At 46.0% G+C, this 15911-nt stretch overlaps 1 protein-coding gene across 9 annotated transcripts in view; it reads left to right on the forward strand.

Annotated features, from left to right (window-relative positions):
* Positions 1 to 15911, forward strand: part of TTC12 (tetratricopeptide repeat domain 12) — a 308494-nt gene that overhangs the window by 64263 nt on the left and 228320 nt on the right. For all 9 annotated transcript variants that reach the window (XR_011022127.1, XR_011022128.1, XM_068240772.1 and 6 more), the window contains exon 7: positions 14739 to 14798. Coding sequence is in view for 7 of the 9 variants with exons in the window: in XM_068240772.1 (XP_068096873.1) it covers positions 14739 to 14798 (60 nt within the window). In the remaining 2 variants the exon portion in view is untranslated. The remainder of the gene's footprint in view (positions 1 to 14738; positions 14799 to 15911) is intronic.

Consider the following 15911-nt stretch of genomic DNA (forward strand, 5'->3'; position numbering starts at 1 on the left):
GCAGCAGTGCTTTGCTGATCGTCAGTGATCAGCAAAGCCTGGAAAAAGCCCTTAAGCCTCATCTACACGATACGATTCTTTGTACGATTACAACTAATTTCTCTCCTCTCTGTGCTGTGAAGATAAAGCCCATTCTCTAATGCTGGGTCATCTGCAAGTGCTGTAATGTGCTGTGGAATGTCTTAGGTAAATAAACAGGCTGCCTGTTTATTTACCTAACATCTCACTGAAAAACCCACACTAATGGCCCATACTCACGAGGGACTTTTGTCGCCTCAACACGCGGCGCGCGCGTGTTGCGGCGACAGGTCGCCCGTGAGTATGGGCCGTCGCGCGCGCGCACCCCGAACTGTCGCCCGTCGCTCATGTCGCCATGCGATTGAAAGTTTCAATCGCATGGCGACAGTCGCCGCCGCACCTCCCCCGCAACTGTCGCTAGTCCGCGTGAGTACGCGGACTAGCGACAGCAACCTCCATTGTGGTAAATGGAGCTTCCGGCGGGGGGAGGAGGAACGTCGGCGACAGCTTCCGTCTCGCCGCTGGTCCCTCTTCCGCGTGTGTACGCGGAGGGACCTGGTGAGGAGCTGTCGCCGGCCTGTCGCCCACACGCTCACGTGTGCTGGCGACAGGCCACTTCTGCAGCCCGTGAGTACGGGCCATAATACAGTGGTTTGCAAAAGTATTCGGCCCCCTTGAAGTTTTCCACATTTTGTCACATTACTGCCACAAACATGAATCAATTTTTTGGGAATTCCACATGAAAGACCAATACAAAGAAGTGTACACGTGAGAAGTGGAACGAAAATCATACATGATTCCAGACATTTTTTTTAATAACTGCAAAGTGGGGTGTGCGTAATTTTTCAGCCCCGAGTCAATACTTTGTAGAACCACCTTTTGCTGCAATTACAGCTGCCAGACTTTTAGGGTATGTCTCTACCAGCTTTGCACATCTAGTGACTGAAATCCTTGCCCATTCTTCTTTGCAAAACAGCTCCAGCTCAGTCAGATTAGATGGACAGCGTTTGTGAACAGCAGTTTTCAGATCTTGCCACAGATTCTCGATCGGATTTAGATCTGGACTTTGACTGGGCCATTCTAACACATGAATATGTTTTATTTTAAACCATTCCATTGTTGTCCTGGCTTTATGTTTAGGGTCGTTATCCTGCTGGAAGGTGAACCTCCGCCCCAGTCTCAAGTCTTTTGCAAACTCCAAGAGTTTTTCTTGCAAGATTGCCCTGTATTTGGCTCCATCCATCTTCCCATGAACTCTGACCAGCTTCCCTGTCCCTGCTGAAGAGATGCACCCCCCGAGCATGATGCTGCCACCACCATATTTGACAGTGGGGCTGGTGTGTTCAGAGTGATGTGCAGTGTTAGTTTTCCGCCACACATAGCGTTTTGCATTTTGGCCAAAAAGTTCAATTTTGGTCTCATCTGACCAGAACACCTTCTTCCACATGTTTGCTGTGTCCCCCACATGGCTTGTGGCAAACTGCAAACGGGACTTCTTATGCTTTTCTGTTAACAATCGCTTTCTTCTTGCCACAATAGTTGTCCTATGGACAGATTCCCCCACCTGAGCTGTAGATCTCTGCAGCTCGTCCAGAGTCACCATGGGCCTCTTGACTGCATTTCTGATCAGCGCTCTTCTTGTGCGGCCTGTGAGTTTAGGTGGACGGCCTTGTCTTGGTAGGTTTACAGTTGTGCCATACTCCTTCCATTTCTGAATGATCGCTTGAACAGTAGAGATAAGCCGAATGGTTCGCTGGCGAATGGCTCCAGGCGAACTTCGGTGGTTCGCGTTCGCCTGCAACAGGCGATCTTTTGCGGAAGCTCGATTCGCCCCATAATGCACTATGAGGGTCAACTTTGACCCTCTGCATCATAGTCAGCAGGCACATTGTAGCCATTCAGGCTACACTAAGCCCTGAAGCCCCCCTCCCCCCGTTATATAAGGCAGGCCCCTGCGGCCATTAGCCTTATTTGTGTGCCTGCTAGCCTGCTAGAGAGAGACTAGGGACAGCTGCCTTCTAAGGACAGATTATTTAGGTTCTTGGCTGCTTAGCTTGCTCCTGGCTGATTAATATTGCTTTTATAGCACCCCTCAACAGCTCTTTTCAGAGCTAATCCTGTACTTTTTTTTTCTGTGTGTCAAACTGACACTTTTGCTGCATGCACAGCCTTGCTAATTCATAGTGTGTGTGCCACTGCCAACAGCCCAGCACATTCAGTGACTACCTGTGTGTGTGACAGGGAGCTGCACATTGTACTACCCGGTACTGCATATACCCAGTACCTGTTGTGTTTACTTAACCCACCTCATCACTGCATATACCTAGCTTTGTATTGAGTGAACCCAGCTCACTGCATCTAACTACCTGTTGTGTTGAGTGAACCCACCTCACTGCATCTAAGTACCTTTACTGTTCAGTGAACCCACCTCACTGCATCTAAGTACCTTTACTGTTCAGTGAACCCAGCTCACTGCATCTAACTACCCAGTACCTGTTGTGTTTACTTAACCCACCTCATCACTGCATATACCTAGCTTTGTGTTGCATGAACCCACCTCACTGCATCTAAGTACCTTTAATGTTCAGTAAACCCACCTCACTGCATCTAACTACCTGTTGTGTTGAGTGAACCCACTGCATCTAAGTACCTTTACTGTTCAGTGAACCCGCCTCACTGCATCTAACTACCTGTTGTGTTGCGTGAACCCACCTCACTGCATCTTATTACCTTTACTGTTCAGTGAAACCACCTCACTGCATCTAACTACCTGTTGTGTTGAGTGAACCCACCTCACTGCATAAAACTACCTGTTGTGTTGAGTGAACCCAGCTCACTGCATATACCTAGCATTCCCCCGAGATGGACAAAATGGACAAACCAGGTAGAGGAAGAGGTAGAGGCAGACCCAGAGGAAGGCCACCAAGCACTGGCAAGTCTGTGCGAGGTGGTGTTGCTGAGATTGCGTGCGGACCTGTCCCAAAATACAGTGCTCAGAAGAAGGCACGTGCCATCACTTCCCAAAATTGTGAGGACGTGCTTGAGTTTATTTGAAAAATAAATTTTTATTGAAGGTTTTGTTATAAACATACATAACAGGTATTGCTCTCATGGTTACATAAAATTTGCTTACACAATATAGGGATGAGACTACCGCTATAGTTCTTACAAATAATAGATAATATATAAGTTTGGCAGTTGTTCATCCCATGGAACATGAGTATGAGAGGGGGAAATGGAGGTATAGGTAAAGGGGTGTGCGGGGGTGGGGAGGGGGGATGTGGGGGGGGGAGGTAAGTGGGGGGGGGAGGTAAGTGGGGGTGGGGGGGTGGGAACATTAAAGAGGTAAAATTAAACACATGGGGATGGCAATACCAAAAAACCATTAGAAATAATGTCATTTCACACAGATAGTATATGATCTGGATCAAAACAATCACTTACTCCTAATGTTTGTGTGATAAAAGCAAGTATTACTCAAATAGCGTCAGGTGTATACCCCCTTACCAGGAATGAATAGTGGTATCTGGGGGGTGTTGGGCCCTCTCTAGCGAGCTATTTATGTCTCATTGCAGGAAGGATTTGGCCTTGTCTGATTCTCTATAGTCTATCCAGATGGGTGCTTGAGTTTTTAACACAGAACACCTCATCTCCCGCAGCCACCAGCGCTACAACAAGCACCACATCCGCTGCATTTGACACTTCGCAGGAGTTATTTGGTGGTGGTGGTGAAATCACTGATTCCCAGCCACTACTGCAAAAACAAGAAGGCGCAGGTACACCACCTCATACGTCTGAGTTAGGTGGCAATAGTATCGATGTAACGTGTGAGGCGGGGGATGATGAACCACCTGAAGTTGGTGCAGTTGAGGAGGTGTCTGAGGAAATTGAAGCTGGGCAGGAGGATTATGATGACGATTATACGGATGCCATGTATGTTCCCAGTAGAGGAGATGACCAGGGGGACAGTTCAGAGGGGGAGTCAGAGAGGAGTAGGAGGAGACGACTCCATGATAGAAGCAGAGGGAGCTCGTCCTCAGAAACAGCTGGGGGCAGTGTCCAGCGCAATGTATCGCCAGCTATGGACAGGCAGCCAAGTGAGCAAACATGCCCTTCAACGTCAGCTGCTGACGCCACTGTAGCGCCATCACCCCAGGGGGGCTCAGCGGTTTGGAAATGTTTTAACATGTGTGTCTCAGATCGGAGCAAAGCCATATGTTCTCTCTGCCAGCAAAAATTGAGCCGTGGAAAGGCCAACTCTCACGTAGGGACAAGTGTCTTATGAAGGCACCTGGAGAGAAGGCACAAACAGCTATGGCAAGAACACCTGAGGAAAAGCAGCACCCAAAAGACAAGCCACCCTCCTTCTCCTCTTCCTCCTTCAGGTGCATCGTCTTCATTCGCTTTCTCCCTTGCACCTTCACAGCCACCCTCCTCCACACCGCCTCTTCCCTTGAGCGGTTCCTTCTCCTCTGCCCACAGCAGTACCCAGCTGTCCGTAAAGGAAGTATTTGAGCGTAAGAAGCAAATGTCTGCCAGTCACCCTCTTGCCCGGCGTCTGACAGCTGGCGTGGTGGAACTATTAGCTCACCAGCTATTAGCATACAAGCTGGTGGAGTCAGAGGCTTTCCGTAAATTTGTGGCCATTGGGACACCGCAGTGGAAGATACCAGGCCGCACTTATTTTTCACAAAAGGCCATACCCAAACTGCACCGTGCAGTTGAGAGGCAAGTGGTGTCATCTATTGCGAAGAGCGTTGGGTCAAGGGTCCACCTGACCACGGATGCCTGGTCTGCCAAGCACGGGCAGGGCCGCTGCATTACATACACAGCCCATTGGGTCAACCTGGTGACCGATGGCAGCAAGCAGGGAGTACGTGGCTGCGCAGCGGACCGACTTGTCACACATCCACGGCTTGCAGGCAAGCCTCCAGCCACCTCCTCTCCGCCTGCTACCACCTCTTCGCTGTCGTCATCCTCCTCCTTGGCTGGTGCCGTGATCTCCTCTCCAGCTACACAGCCCCCGCACCCCAGGGCCTATGCTGCATGCCAGGTATGACGGTGTCACGCAGTGTTAGACATGTCTTACCTGAAAGCGGAGAGTCACACTGGAGCAGCTCTCCTGGCTGCTCTTAACAAACAGGTGGAGCAATGGCTGACCCCACACAAGCTTGAGATCGGCAACGTGGTGTGTGACAACGGCAGCAATCTCATTTCCGCGTTGAACTTGGGAAAGCTGACACACGTACCCTGCATGGCACATGTGCTGAATCTGGTCATGCAAAGATTTGTGTCCAAGTACCCAGGCTTAGAGGACGTCCTGAAGCAGGCCAGGAAGTTGTGTGGGCATTTCAGGCGCTCTTACAAGGCCATGGCACACTTTTCAGACATTCAGCGTAGAAACAGCTTGCCGGTGAGACTCCTGATTTTCGATAGCCCGACTTGCTGGAATTCCACCCTGCTGATGTTCTCTCGCCTGCAAGACCAGGAGAAAGCCGTCACCCAGTACCTGTATCATTACAGTACAAGGACACAATCTGGGAGGATGGGGATGTTGTGGCCCAACAACTGGACACTGATGCGAAATGCATGCAGGGTCATGGAGCCCTTTGAGGAGGTGACCAAACTGGTGAGTCGCACTGAGGGCACCATCAGCGACTTGATCCCCTACGCCTACTTCCTGGAGCGTGCCGTGCGTAGAGTGGTGGATACAGCTGTGGAGGAGCGTGAACGAGAACAGTTACGGCAGCAGGAGTTGTGGGAGCGACTTACATCCGAACCCGATGTTTCCACAACACCTGCGGCAGCACAGAGGAGGGAGGAGGAGGAGGAAGAGGAGTCGTGTGGGGAAGGAGAGGAGTCAGACTCTGATGATGATGATGATGAGGAAGGTGTTTCTGTGGAGGAGGAAGAGGCGGCGGAAGAACAACAACCGCGACAGCCGTCACAGGGGGCTTCTGCTGCTCCACGTTCCCGTGGTATTGTTCGCGGCTGGGGGGAGCAAGAGGAGTTGCGTCCCGTCACTGAGGAAGAGCAAGAGAAGATGGAGAGTAAAAACTCAAGGCGAATGACCTGTACTGGGTGGCCACGCTACTAGACCCTCGGTACAGGCACAAAGTGGCGGACCTGTTACCAACTCAACAGAAGGCGGAAAGGATGCAGCACTTGCAGAACAAGCTGTCGATCATGCTTTACAATGCGTTTAAGGGTGATGTGGCTGCACAACACAATCAAGGTACCACTGGCAGTAACCCTCCTCCTCCCAAGTCCACGCAGGCAAGGACAGGACGCTCCAGCGATCTCAGGGTGATGTCGGACATGCGGACATTCTTTAGTCCAACTCCTCGCCATAGTCCTTCCGGATCCACCCTCCACCAACGCCTGGACCGGCAGGTAGCCGACTACCTAGCCTTGAGTGTGGATGTAAACACTGCGAAAAGCGACGATGAACCCTTGGACTACTGGTTGTGCAGGCTTGACCTGTGGCCAGAGCTGTCCCAATTTGCCATCCAACTTCTCTCTTGCCCTGCCACTGCATACCTGTTCTGTGAACCCACCACTGCATACCTGTACTGTGAACCCACCACTGCATACCTGTTCTGTGAACCCACCACTGCATACCTGTACTGTGAACCCACCACTGCATACCTGTACTGTGAACCCACCACTGCATACCTGTTCTGTGAACCCACCACTGCATACCTGTTCTGTGAACCCACCACTGCATACCTGTACTGTGAACCCACCACTGCATACCTGTTCTGTGAACCCACCACTGCATACCTGTTCTGTGAACCCACCACTGCATACCTGTTCTGTGAACCCACCACTGCATACCTGTTCTGTGAACCCACCACTGCATACCTGTTCTGTGAACCCACCACTGCATACCTGTTCTGTGAACCCACCACTGCATACCTGTTCTGTGAACCCACCACTGCATACCTGTACTGTGAACCCACCACTGCATACCTGTTCTGTGAACCCACCACTGCATACCTGTTCAGTGAACCTGCCACTGCATACCTGTTCTGTTCAGTGAACCCGCCACTGTATACCTGTTCTGTTCAGTGAACCCGCCACTGCATACCTGTTCTGTTCAGTGAACCCGCCACTGCATACCTGTTCTGTTCAGTGAACCCGCCACTGCATACCTGTTCTGTTCAGTGAACCCGCCACTGCATACCTGTTCTGTTCAGTGAACCCGCCACTGTATACCTGTTCTGTTCAGTGAACCCGCCACTGCATACCTGTTCTGTTCAGTAAACAGTTTGGTGTGTCAGTGTGAAGCAGTACCTTAATTACACTACCTGATTGATGTATACACATGCAAGATGTTTTAAAGCACTTTAGGCCTGTCATTTAGCATTCAATATGATTTCTGCCCTTAAAACGCTGCTTTGCGTCAAATCCAGATTTTTCCCGGGGACTTTTGGCGTGTATCCCACTCCGCCATGCCCCCCTCCAGGTGTTAGACCCCTTGAAACATCTTTTCCATCACTTTTGTGGCCAGCATAAATTTTTTTTTTCAAAGTTCGCATCCCCATTGAAGTCTATTGCGGTTCGTGAACTTTAACGCGAACCGAACCTTCCGCGGAAGTTCGCGAACCCGGTTCGCGAACCTACAATTGAAGGTTCGGCCCAACTCTACGGCCCATCTCTATTGAACAGTGCTCCGTGGGATGTTCAAGGCTTTGGAAATCTTTTTGTAGCCTAATCCTGCTTTCAATTTCTCAATAACGATATCCCTGACCTGTCTGGTGTGTTCTTTGGACTTCATGGTGTTGTTACTCCCAATATTCTCTTAGACAACCTTTGAGGCCGTCACTGAGCAGCTGTATTTGTACTGACGTTAGATTACACACAGGTGCACTCTATTTAGTCATTACCACTCATCAGGCAATGTCTATGGGCAATTGACTGCACAAAGGGGGCTGAATAATTATGCACACCCCACTTTGCAGTTATTTATTAGTAAAAAATGTTTGGAATCATGTATGATTTTCATTTCACTTTTCACGTATACACTTCTTTGTATTGGTCTTTCACATGGAATTCCAATAAAATTGATTCATGTTTGTGGCAGTAATATGACAAAATGTGGAAAACTTCATGGGGGCCGAATACTTTTGCAAACCACTGTATACTGCACATGTATATAATATACAATATACCCACACATTGAACATCTGGATACCTGCTCAGGAACGCTTCTATCCTTTCCAATATCAGCATTGACCCTCTTACCTGAAAGACTGGCTTGTAGCACAGAGTTGCTGTGTGACACAACACATCCATTGAGGCAACAATGGCCTTATACTACAATGCTACTGATCCAGCTCTTAAAGAGCTGGTCCAGTGATTGCGATGGGGTCATAAGCTTCATCTACAATGTTTCCATGATCTCACCTCAAATAAAATGTAATGGCTTTTTAATGATAGAACTGACCTTAACCAAGTCTGACCATTATATACCCTACAGAGGTGCTTAACTTGAATCCTTGTGCAGATCGCTTGATACTCCTCTCTGTATTGCCTGATGTAGCGGGATTGAGCCTGCGAAACGCGTTGCAAACATTTTTTTGAGTTTCTAATAAATGTGTTTGACTGTCTGAGTCGTGTCTGCTTGAGGGAGGTAAGACCACCACTTCCTCCTTCATTTTTGCCATTTGAGTTGGTTTTTAAGCTCATTTAATCTAATTTTATACTTTTGGCACCTCTGTTCATTGTATACACTTTATATACCCTACAGCCTTTACTGATGCCATTCCAGTAGCAAAACAGCATCAAACTGTGTTTGGGCAGCTTCTCATTGATAACACTGATCAGAATGTTGTAGGCTTTGGAAGAACCTTGGAGCACACCATCCACCTGCTGCTGCAACCTTTGGATAATATTATTGGTCACAGCTGCTTAAATCTGTTTCATAAAGTCACCTAACTCATCCATATATAAGATCACAAAGAAAGACATCTACATAATTGGATTGCTCTTCATCTCCATGTTTTCTGCCAAAAAAACCTTGTCGACCACCACTTAAAGAGGACCAGCACTGCCACCATACCTGCAGCTTATAATGCAAACCATCACGCACTAAAAAAAGTGAACCTCTTACCTGCCTTCCTGCTCAACTAACGCCATCACACTGTCCATCCTTACCAATCTGCCCTTGTACAGGACTTTCTGGAAGCGTGTTTTGATCATTTTGTGAAGCTGAACATGAAATTTTTTTTGTTAGAATGATGATATTTTGTGTTTCTGTGTCTTGAATGGCAGTAAATGAGAGATCATGTGCTTTCTAAGGGCATTGTGATGATAATGCAAATTGATTTTGGTTTTAGTGAGAGCTAGCATTTCATTTATATAACTTTACAACTTTTGTACAGGGCTGTATTGAAAAATATAAACTATGTCACATCAGATAAACTATGAAGTAAATGCTGAGTGGCATATCTGCTTTAAATCATATCTGCTTTAAATGTCTTGGGTTAACTTTTCCTTCAATGACCTAAATTCAGAACATTTTTTAATCTTCTAGAGGTCTTTATAAAAGCTGCTACTAACATATAATGGAGGTGAACCTGTCATTAAAGGGAGTTTGAAGCAGTTTAAAAAAAATACTTAAGGAGAGGGAAGGCTCGGGGTCCTATAGAGCCTTTCCTTTCCTTGTCCCCTTGTTAAACCGCTGGCTCCTCTATTTAAATCCTCCACCACGGGAGGCTTCAGAAGTCTTCAGGAGCTAAAGTGCTCCTGAAGACGGGAAGCTCCGTACTGTTCATGGCTGTATGGAGCGGTCTGTCTTCAGGAGCACTCGGGCTTCCAAAGCCTACCGCAGCAGCAGAGAGCAGTCTCTGACCCATCGGTCGAAGACTGCTAACAGGGGAGCCAGTGGTGGAACAAGAAGGCCAGGAGAAGAACGGGGAGGATCTATAAGACCCAGAGCCTTCTCCTTAGGTAAGAATCTTTTTTTTTTGTTTTTATTCTTTGTATTTCTTTTTATTTTACTCTATTTTAGTTTTTTTTTTTTTGTTTTTTTTTACTTTAGACTCACTTTAACACAAAGTTTCACAATAACAAGTTGTGTGAAAGAAACAACTTGCTGGAATGTTTTCTTGTTTTACAGATTCTTCTTTATGTACTTATTTACGGCCTCATTAATGTATGCAACTCAAGCAGTGGGAACAAGCTTTTTGCACTATTAAAGGCTCTTAACATTGTTTCTTAGTGTGTCCAGTTATGTCCCCATTTTTACAGGCTGAAGGCCCATACTTACATCTCTGGTCACCTGAAACTATCATTCAAGATCGTTTTGGGCACCTTTTCCAAGTTCGTGTGATTGGCCCCCAATGTTATACAACAGCTAATAAGGGACTAGGCATATTTGAAAACCATTAAATAAATACTGTAGAGGGGTCGGGGGAAAATGAGTTGAACTTACCCGGGGCTTCTAATGGTCCCCCACAGACATCCTGTGCCCGCGCAGCGACTCCCCGATGCTCCGGCCCCACCTCCGGTTCACTTCTGGAATTTCAGACTTTAAAGTCTGAAAACCACTGCGCCTGCGTTGCTGTGTCCTCCTTCCCGCTGACGTCACCAGGAGTGTATTCCAAAGGCCCAGTATGGTCTGTGCCTGTGCAGTACGCTCCTGGTGACATCAGCGGGAGCGAGGACACGGCAATGCAGGCGCAGTGGTTTTCAGACTTTTAAAGTCTGAAATTCCAGAAGTGAACCGGAGGCGGGGCCAGAGCATCGGTGAGTGGCTGTGCGGGCACAGGATGTCTGCAGGGGACCATTAGAAGCCCCGGGTAAGTTCAACTCATTTCCCTCCGACCCCCTACAGTATTCCTTTAAAAAGAAAGTGTCAATAAATATCTAGTGCAGCACACTAAAGATATAAAAATACCAAGCAGCTTAATTAAACATGTATGTGGTGCAAAGACACGATCCTTAAGAACATACAACTCATAAAAATTCAACAAAGTACAACAGCTTCTAGGCAGCCAGTTGTATTCTCCATATTAGGTATATCCAGCTATAACACCTAGAGATTTGCTGCATATCAGCCTGTTGTGTGTCCAATGGCTAGGACAACCCTTTTGAAAATTATTCAGGGTCTATCAGGATCTACCAATACACGTGTATATATAGCAGGAAAATATAGAGGAATTGGTCTTGGTATGAGGCATAACCAGCTAATAACAAATTCATCACATAACAGAGAGCAGCTGAGGCTGAATCTTATAAGCACATCAGTGGTTTTGATGACGTATAAACATGAAAAAGATGTGGACAGAAGGCCAACAGTGCCAAAAGTGGCATTAAGCTTATAGAAAAAGCAATCCTTCTCACAAAAACGGTCACATAGCACTTCAGCTATTCATGTCATAGTCAAAAGTTTTTGTATCCAAAGCTGCAAATTTCGGCCAATACATACATGGATATAAACACAGTTTATAGTGATCAGTAAAGTCTCAGTTCCACCTCCATTGCTAAAAGGGAGGCTCAAAACTGCTTGCTATCTATGCTATTTTTAGTCAAGAAGTACATCCAAGGGAGTGTGGATTGTCTAAGCCAGGGGTCAGGAACCTTTTTGTCTGAGAGAGCCATAAACGCCACATATTTTAAAATGTATGTAAAATGAGAGCCGTACAATATGTTTCAAACTGGGACAGTATGGCTCAGGTCCCTGTTGCCATGGTGATGTCAGACACGTCTTCAGCTTCTCTTGGGTTTCAGCAACATAATCAAGTGACAGGCAGCCTATTGGGCCAATCAAAGTGCAGGGATCTCATTCTACAAAGTCACTGGACCTGACAGGGCCCAGAGTGGGGCAATTGGAGCAGCTGTTAGTTTTGGGGTAGCGCAAGTAAGTTATCAGTGCATGCTACAGCAGCAGCATGACTAGTTTGAAAATGTTACTTGCACTGCCACACTAAGCTACGCTGCTTGAGCAGTGTAGCTTAGTGAATCAACCCCTACTGATTTGTCTGTGAGCCAGATGCAATCATCAAAAGAGCCACATCTGGCTCCCGAGCCATAGGTTCCCTACCCCTGGTCTAAGCCAACTGTAGGTAGTACACAGTGTACTGAAAGTTCCTGTTTTTTACTGGGTACTCACTGGCTGCTGGGACAAACTAGCCATAACAGCAAGAGGGAGATTAATGTGTGATCAGACTTCAAACATCAGCTGACGGGCACCTGCTCTCATACCTCTGCTGTGTACAGGGACTCCAGCATGACTCTCCAGGCATTATGGCTCTGCCCACCTAATGATTTCACACACATCATTTGGGTTATATCAACATGTGCATGAAAACCATGCTTGATAGCTATTGATATGTACAGCCGCAGGCCATTGCAACTCACTCCTGCTCATTGTCCACCATTCCCACTTAATAGAAAAGAACATGCTGATTGGCAGAGAGCTCATTAGTGGGATTTATAGAGGAAAGCCATTTGAAACTAGAATGATGCATAGGAACAGTTATCCATAAATGCAGTTCCGCTTGGACCTTTAAAGGACCACTATCGCAAAATGTATAAAAACTAAAACTAAAAATCATTTATACTGAAAAGAAAGCTAGTAAAATGGATAATAAAGGGTTAAGAATTAGTTAAAAAACAAATCACCCGGCTATTTACAAATTCATGACAGTCTGCATGAGAGGGACTCGCAGGGCCCGTTTCCACTATCGCGGGGAAACTCTGCCATAAGGTATAACGGCACCGCCGGCCGAATCGCTTGCGGTAGCGAATCAGCCGGAACCCCCTACAGGAGAAAACTGCTTTACAAATGTTTTTACAAATATTAGAAATATGTTGTTTTACACCATTAGCAGACAAGAAAATATTCAAAATAATTTAGACTTTATCACTTACTTTTTGGTGCTTTTTTTTTTATTTCAAAGCTCTGCAAAAAGTATTTTAAAGAGAAGATGAAAAATGATCTCCTAGGAAAAAAGTGAATGACATATGGGCAATTGTCTTTCTAAATGGTTTTAGGGAGCAGTGTAGAAAATAAAGCACTGTACATATGCTTGTGAGTGCTTTTTCAATCTTTTAATTAATATTAAAAATGGTTTTACCCTATTGGAACTTTTCAGTTTTAGTGTCAGCGCATCAAGCGTCCAGCTGCCAGTCCCCCCCATACACCGTTTAATCCTACCTCCGGACAGATTGAAGGACTTCGGGTCATTGCAGGCACATTGGGGGTGTGTACCGGCATTGATGATGATTACGGTTGAGGTGGCAGAGGTGCTCTGGAGAGGTGGAGGGCATCAGTATTTAGTTTGATAATGCTATGTGATCCTCTCACCTTTCTTATATCTGATGTGTTGGTATGGAGGTTAATGCTGGGAATACACGGTTCGTTTTGTCGCTGATTAGATGGTTCGATAGATAATTTCCGACATGTCCGATCTCCCTTTTGATTGTGTTGCCGCTTGATTTCTGATAGAAGTGAAGGGAAAAAGATAAGAAAAACGAGAGGAAGATAAGAATCAAGAGCTGAATCGAAAGCTGAAATTGAACGGCAAAACGATCGAGAGCAAAAACGCACGGCAGAAACGAACCGTGTATTCCCAGCATACGAAGGTCGGTCTGATCACAGAGCTTCACCTTCCCCTCTCCTTTTTTTGTGGTTTGGACTTTGGAGGAGCCTGAACTGGTGATTATTGGAACTGTATCTTGAAATCTGTGAGTGGGATCTAGATAAAGATTGATTTATCAAACTAACCAAGAAATGCACAGATTATCCAAACAATACAGTGAAATTAGACTTTCTTCTCAGTTTTTTTTTCTTTAACAGCACAGTTAAAGTGTTTCTGAGCCAAAGCTCAGGTACAAAATCAAATACTCACCTAAGGAGAAGGAAGCCTCTGGATTCTAATGAGGCTTCCTCAACATCCTCTGGTCCCCCATCCTGAGCGAAAACCCTCCAAAGATTAATGACATGGGTTTGCCAGAATTCTGATTGGGGCAGCTCTCCTGTTCAAGCATGCATGCAGCCGCACTGTGCCTGTGTGAGTACAGGAGAGCCTGCGCAGCAAGCATGCGTGGCTCTGTACCACTGCACAAACATGATCATGCTTGCGCAGCTGTGGCATGGCCACGCTCGTGTTAGCATAGGAGCGTGACTTCGATCAGCAGGCGTGTCCCAGTGAGTGGTGGATGACCAGAGACACTGAGGGCTTCGCTCTCCTTAGGTAAGTGTTTGTTTCTGATCCTGAGCATCTAGCTTTGTATGCTTCAAGACAGTGAGGTCAGAGCAGCTCCAGGATGGTGAGCGCAGGCACGCTGGGCATTATAAGGGGGAGAGATGATGGCCAGGGATTTGGGGCAGCCAACTCACTTGCAGTACAGTTTGGAGGGTGAACCCACGATTGTGTCAGGACTTGTGTGTTTGCAAGATTAAGGCACCAGAACTTCTGTGCCGATAGGGTTCTGAAGTGTAAATCCTGCCCTGAGTGTACTACTAAATGTATATATGTGTCCAAGGGTTCTTGACATAATGTAGTAAAGGGTAATACGGTAGGTATACATTGTGTTTCAGAAAGCGTATATATATATATATATATATATATATACTGAAATAATATTTAGAAAAACGATAAAAATGCAGCTGTCATTGTTTCATATATATATATATATATATATATATATATATATATATATATATATATTTATATTCACGTATTCTAGTATATTATGTTTTATTACAGGCTTATATAAAGCTGCAAAAATACCAGGAAGCTATAAAAGACTGCGAATGGGCATTAAAGGTAGGTGCCCTCCTTTACTTTTTCACCATAAAATGAAAGTTAATTTCACTGAAAACTTTAAAATTCTCACAAAAATAAGGCTTTGGTAAACTTTTTGATTTCACATGTCTCTATTCCTAAGTATGCTTCGAAATACTTATTTAAGTTTGTAGCTTTAAGAGGGGATAAGCTAAGTTGACTCGTGCGTCTGTCAGTCTAAGTAATGCATGAGTGGAAGGCTGAATATTTATTGTGGAGGAGGAAATGACGCAGGTAAGAAGATGCAGCCTGTCATTACAAGTGCAAAGAATTCATTATTCCTTTGTGTAACATTAGAGCTGTCACTGCATTAATATGTTGTCTTTATTGCTCAATCACTACTTACTGTGAGTGTTCATGAAATGTGTCTGTAACATTACACACACATGTAGAACCGTTATATACAACATGTCACGCCTTCAACTGACAGATCCCTTTATACAGAACGTGCCTTTCTAGTTATAGAACAATAAGACATTTCATGCTTCGCTTTGGAACAAAAATACATAATGTATCTTCTTTTTTTTTACTTTAGCTTGTGATGCCTGTTAAGCAAATGTACACGTGATATGTCGTGTATATATACACACGCGTGTGTGCACTGGTCAAAATATTTAAACCACCCACCTTGTATTGTGTACGTCTTCCTAGTGCCAACAAATAAGGCTTGTCGCACATAAAAAGGTGTCCAGTCCTTTCCACACACCTGCAATCATTCAGAGCAGTGGCAGCCACAGGAGCATATACTTTACCCAATTCTGACATGACAGGACATCTTCACTACTTCATGTAGCCTCGACGCGCAGCCTTTTAGCTTGTGGCTCTCTCGACATTGCATGTCATGTGATAGGAAGCCACAAGCTAATAGGCTACATGGTAGTGAAGAGGTCCTGTCCTGCTGAATTAATTACAGTAGGTACAGTATACATTCTGCTGCAGCTGCCGCTGTTCTGCGCAATCTCAGAGGTGCGGGAAGGAGAAGAGGAGTTGTGAGGTGGGAGTGAGCGCACACAAGAATCTGCCACTTCCAGGCCCCTTAGCCCCTGGGCCACCCCTGCAATGGGGGGACTCGCAGGAGCTACTGTTGCGCCAGTG

The sequence above is a fragment of the Hyperolius riggenbachi genome, chromosome 6, assembly GCF_040937935.1.
Source record: "Hyperolius riggenbachi isolate aHypRig1 chromosome 6, aHypRig1.pri, whole genome shotgun sequence".
Taxonomy (NCBI): domain Eukaryota; kingdom Metazoa; phylum Chordata; class Amphibia; order Anura; family Hyperoliidae; genus Hyperolius; species Hyperolius riggenbachi.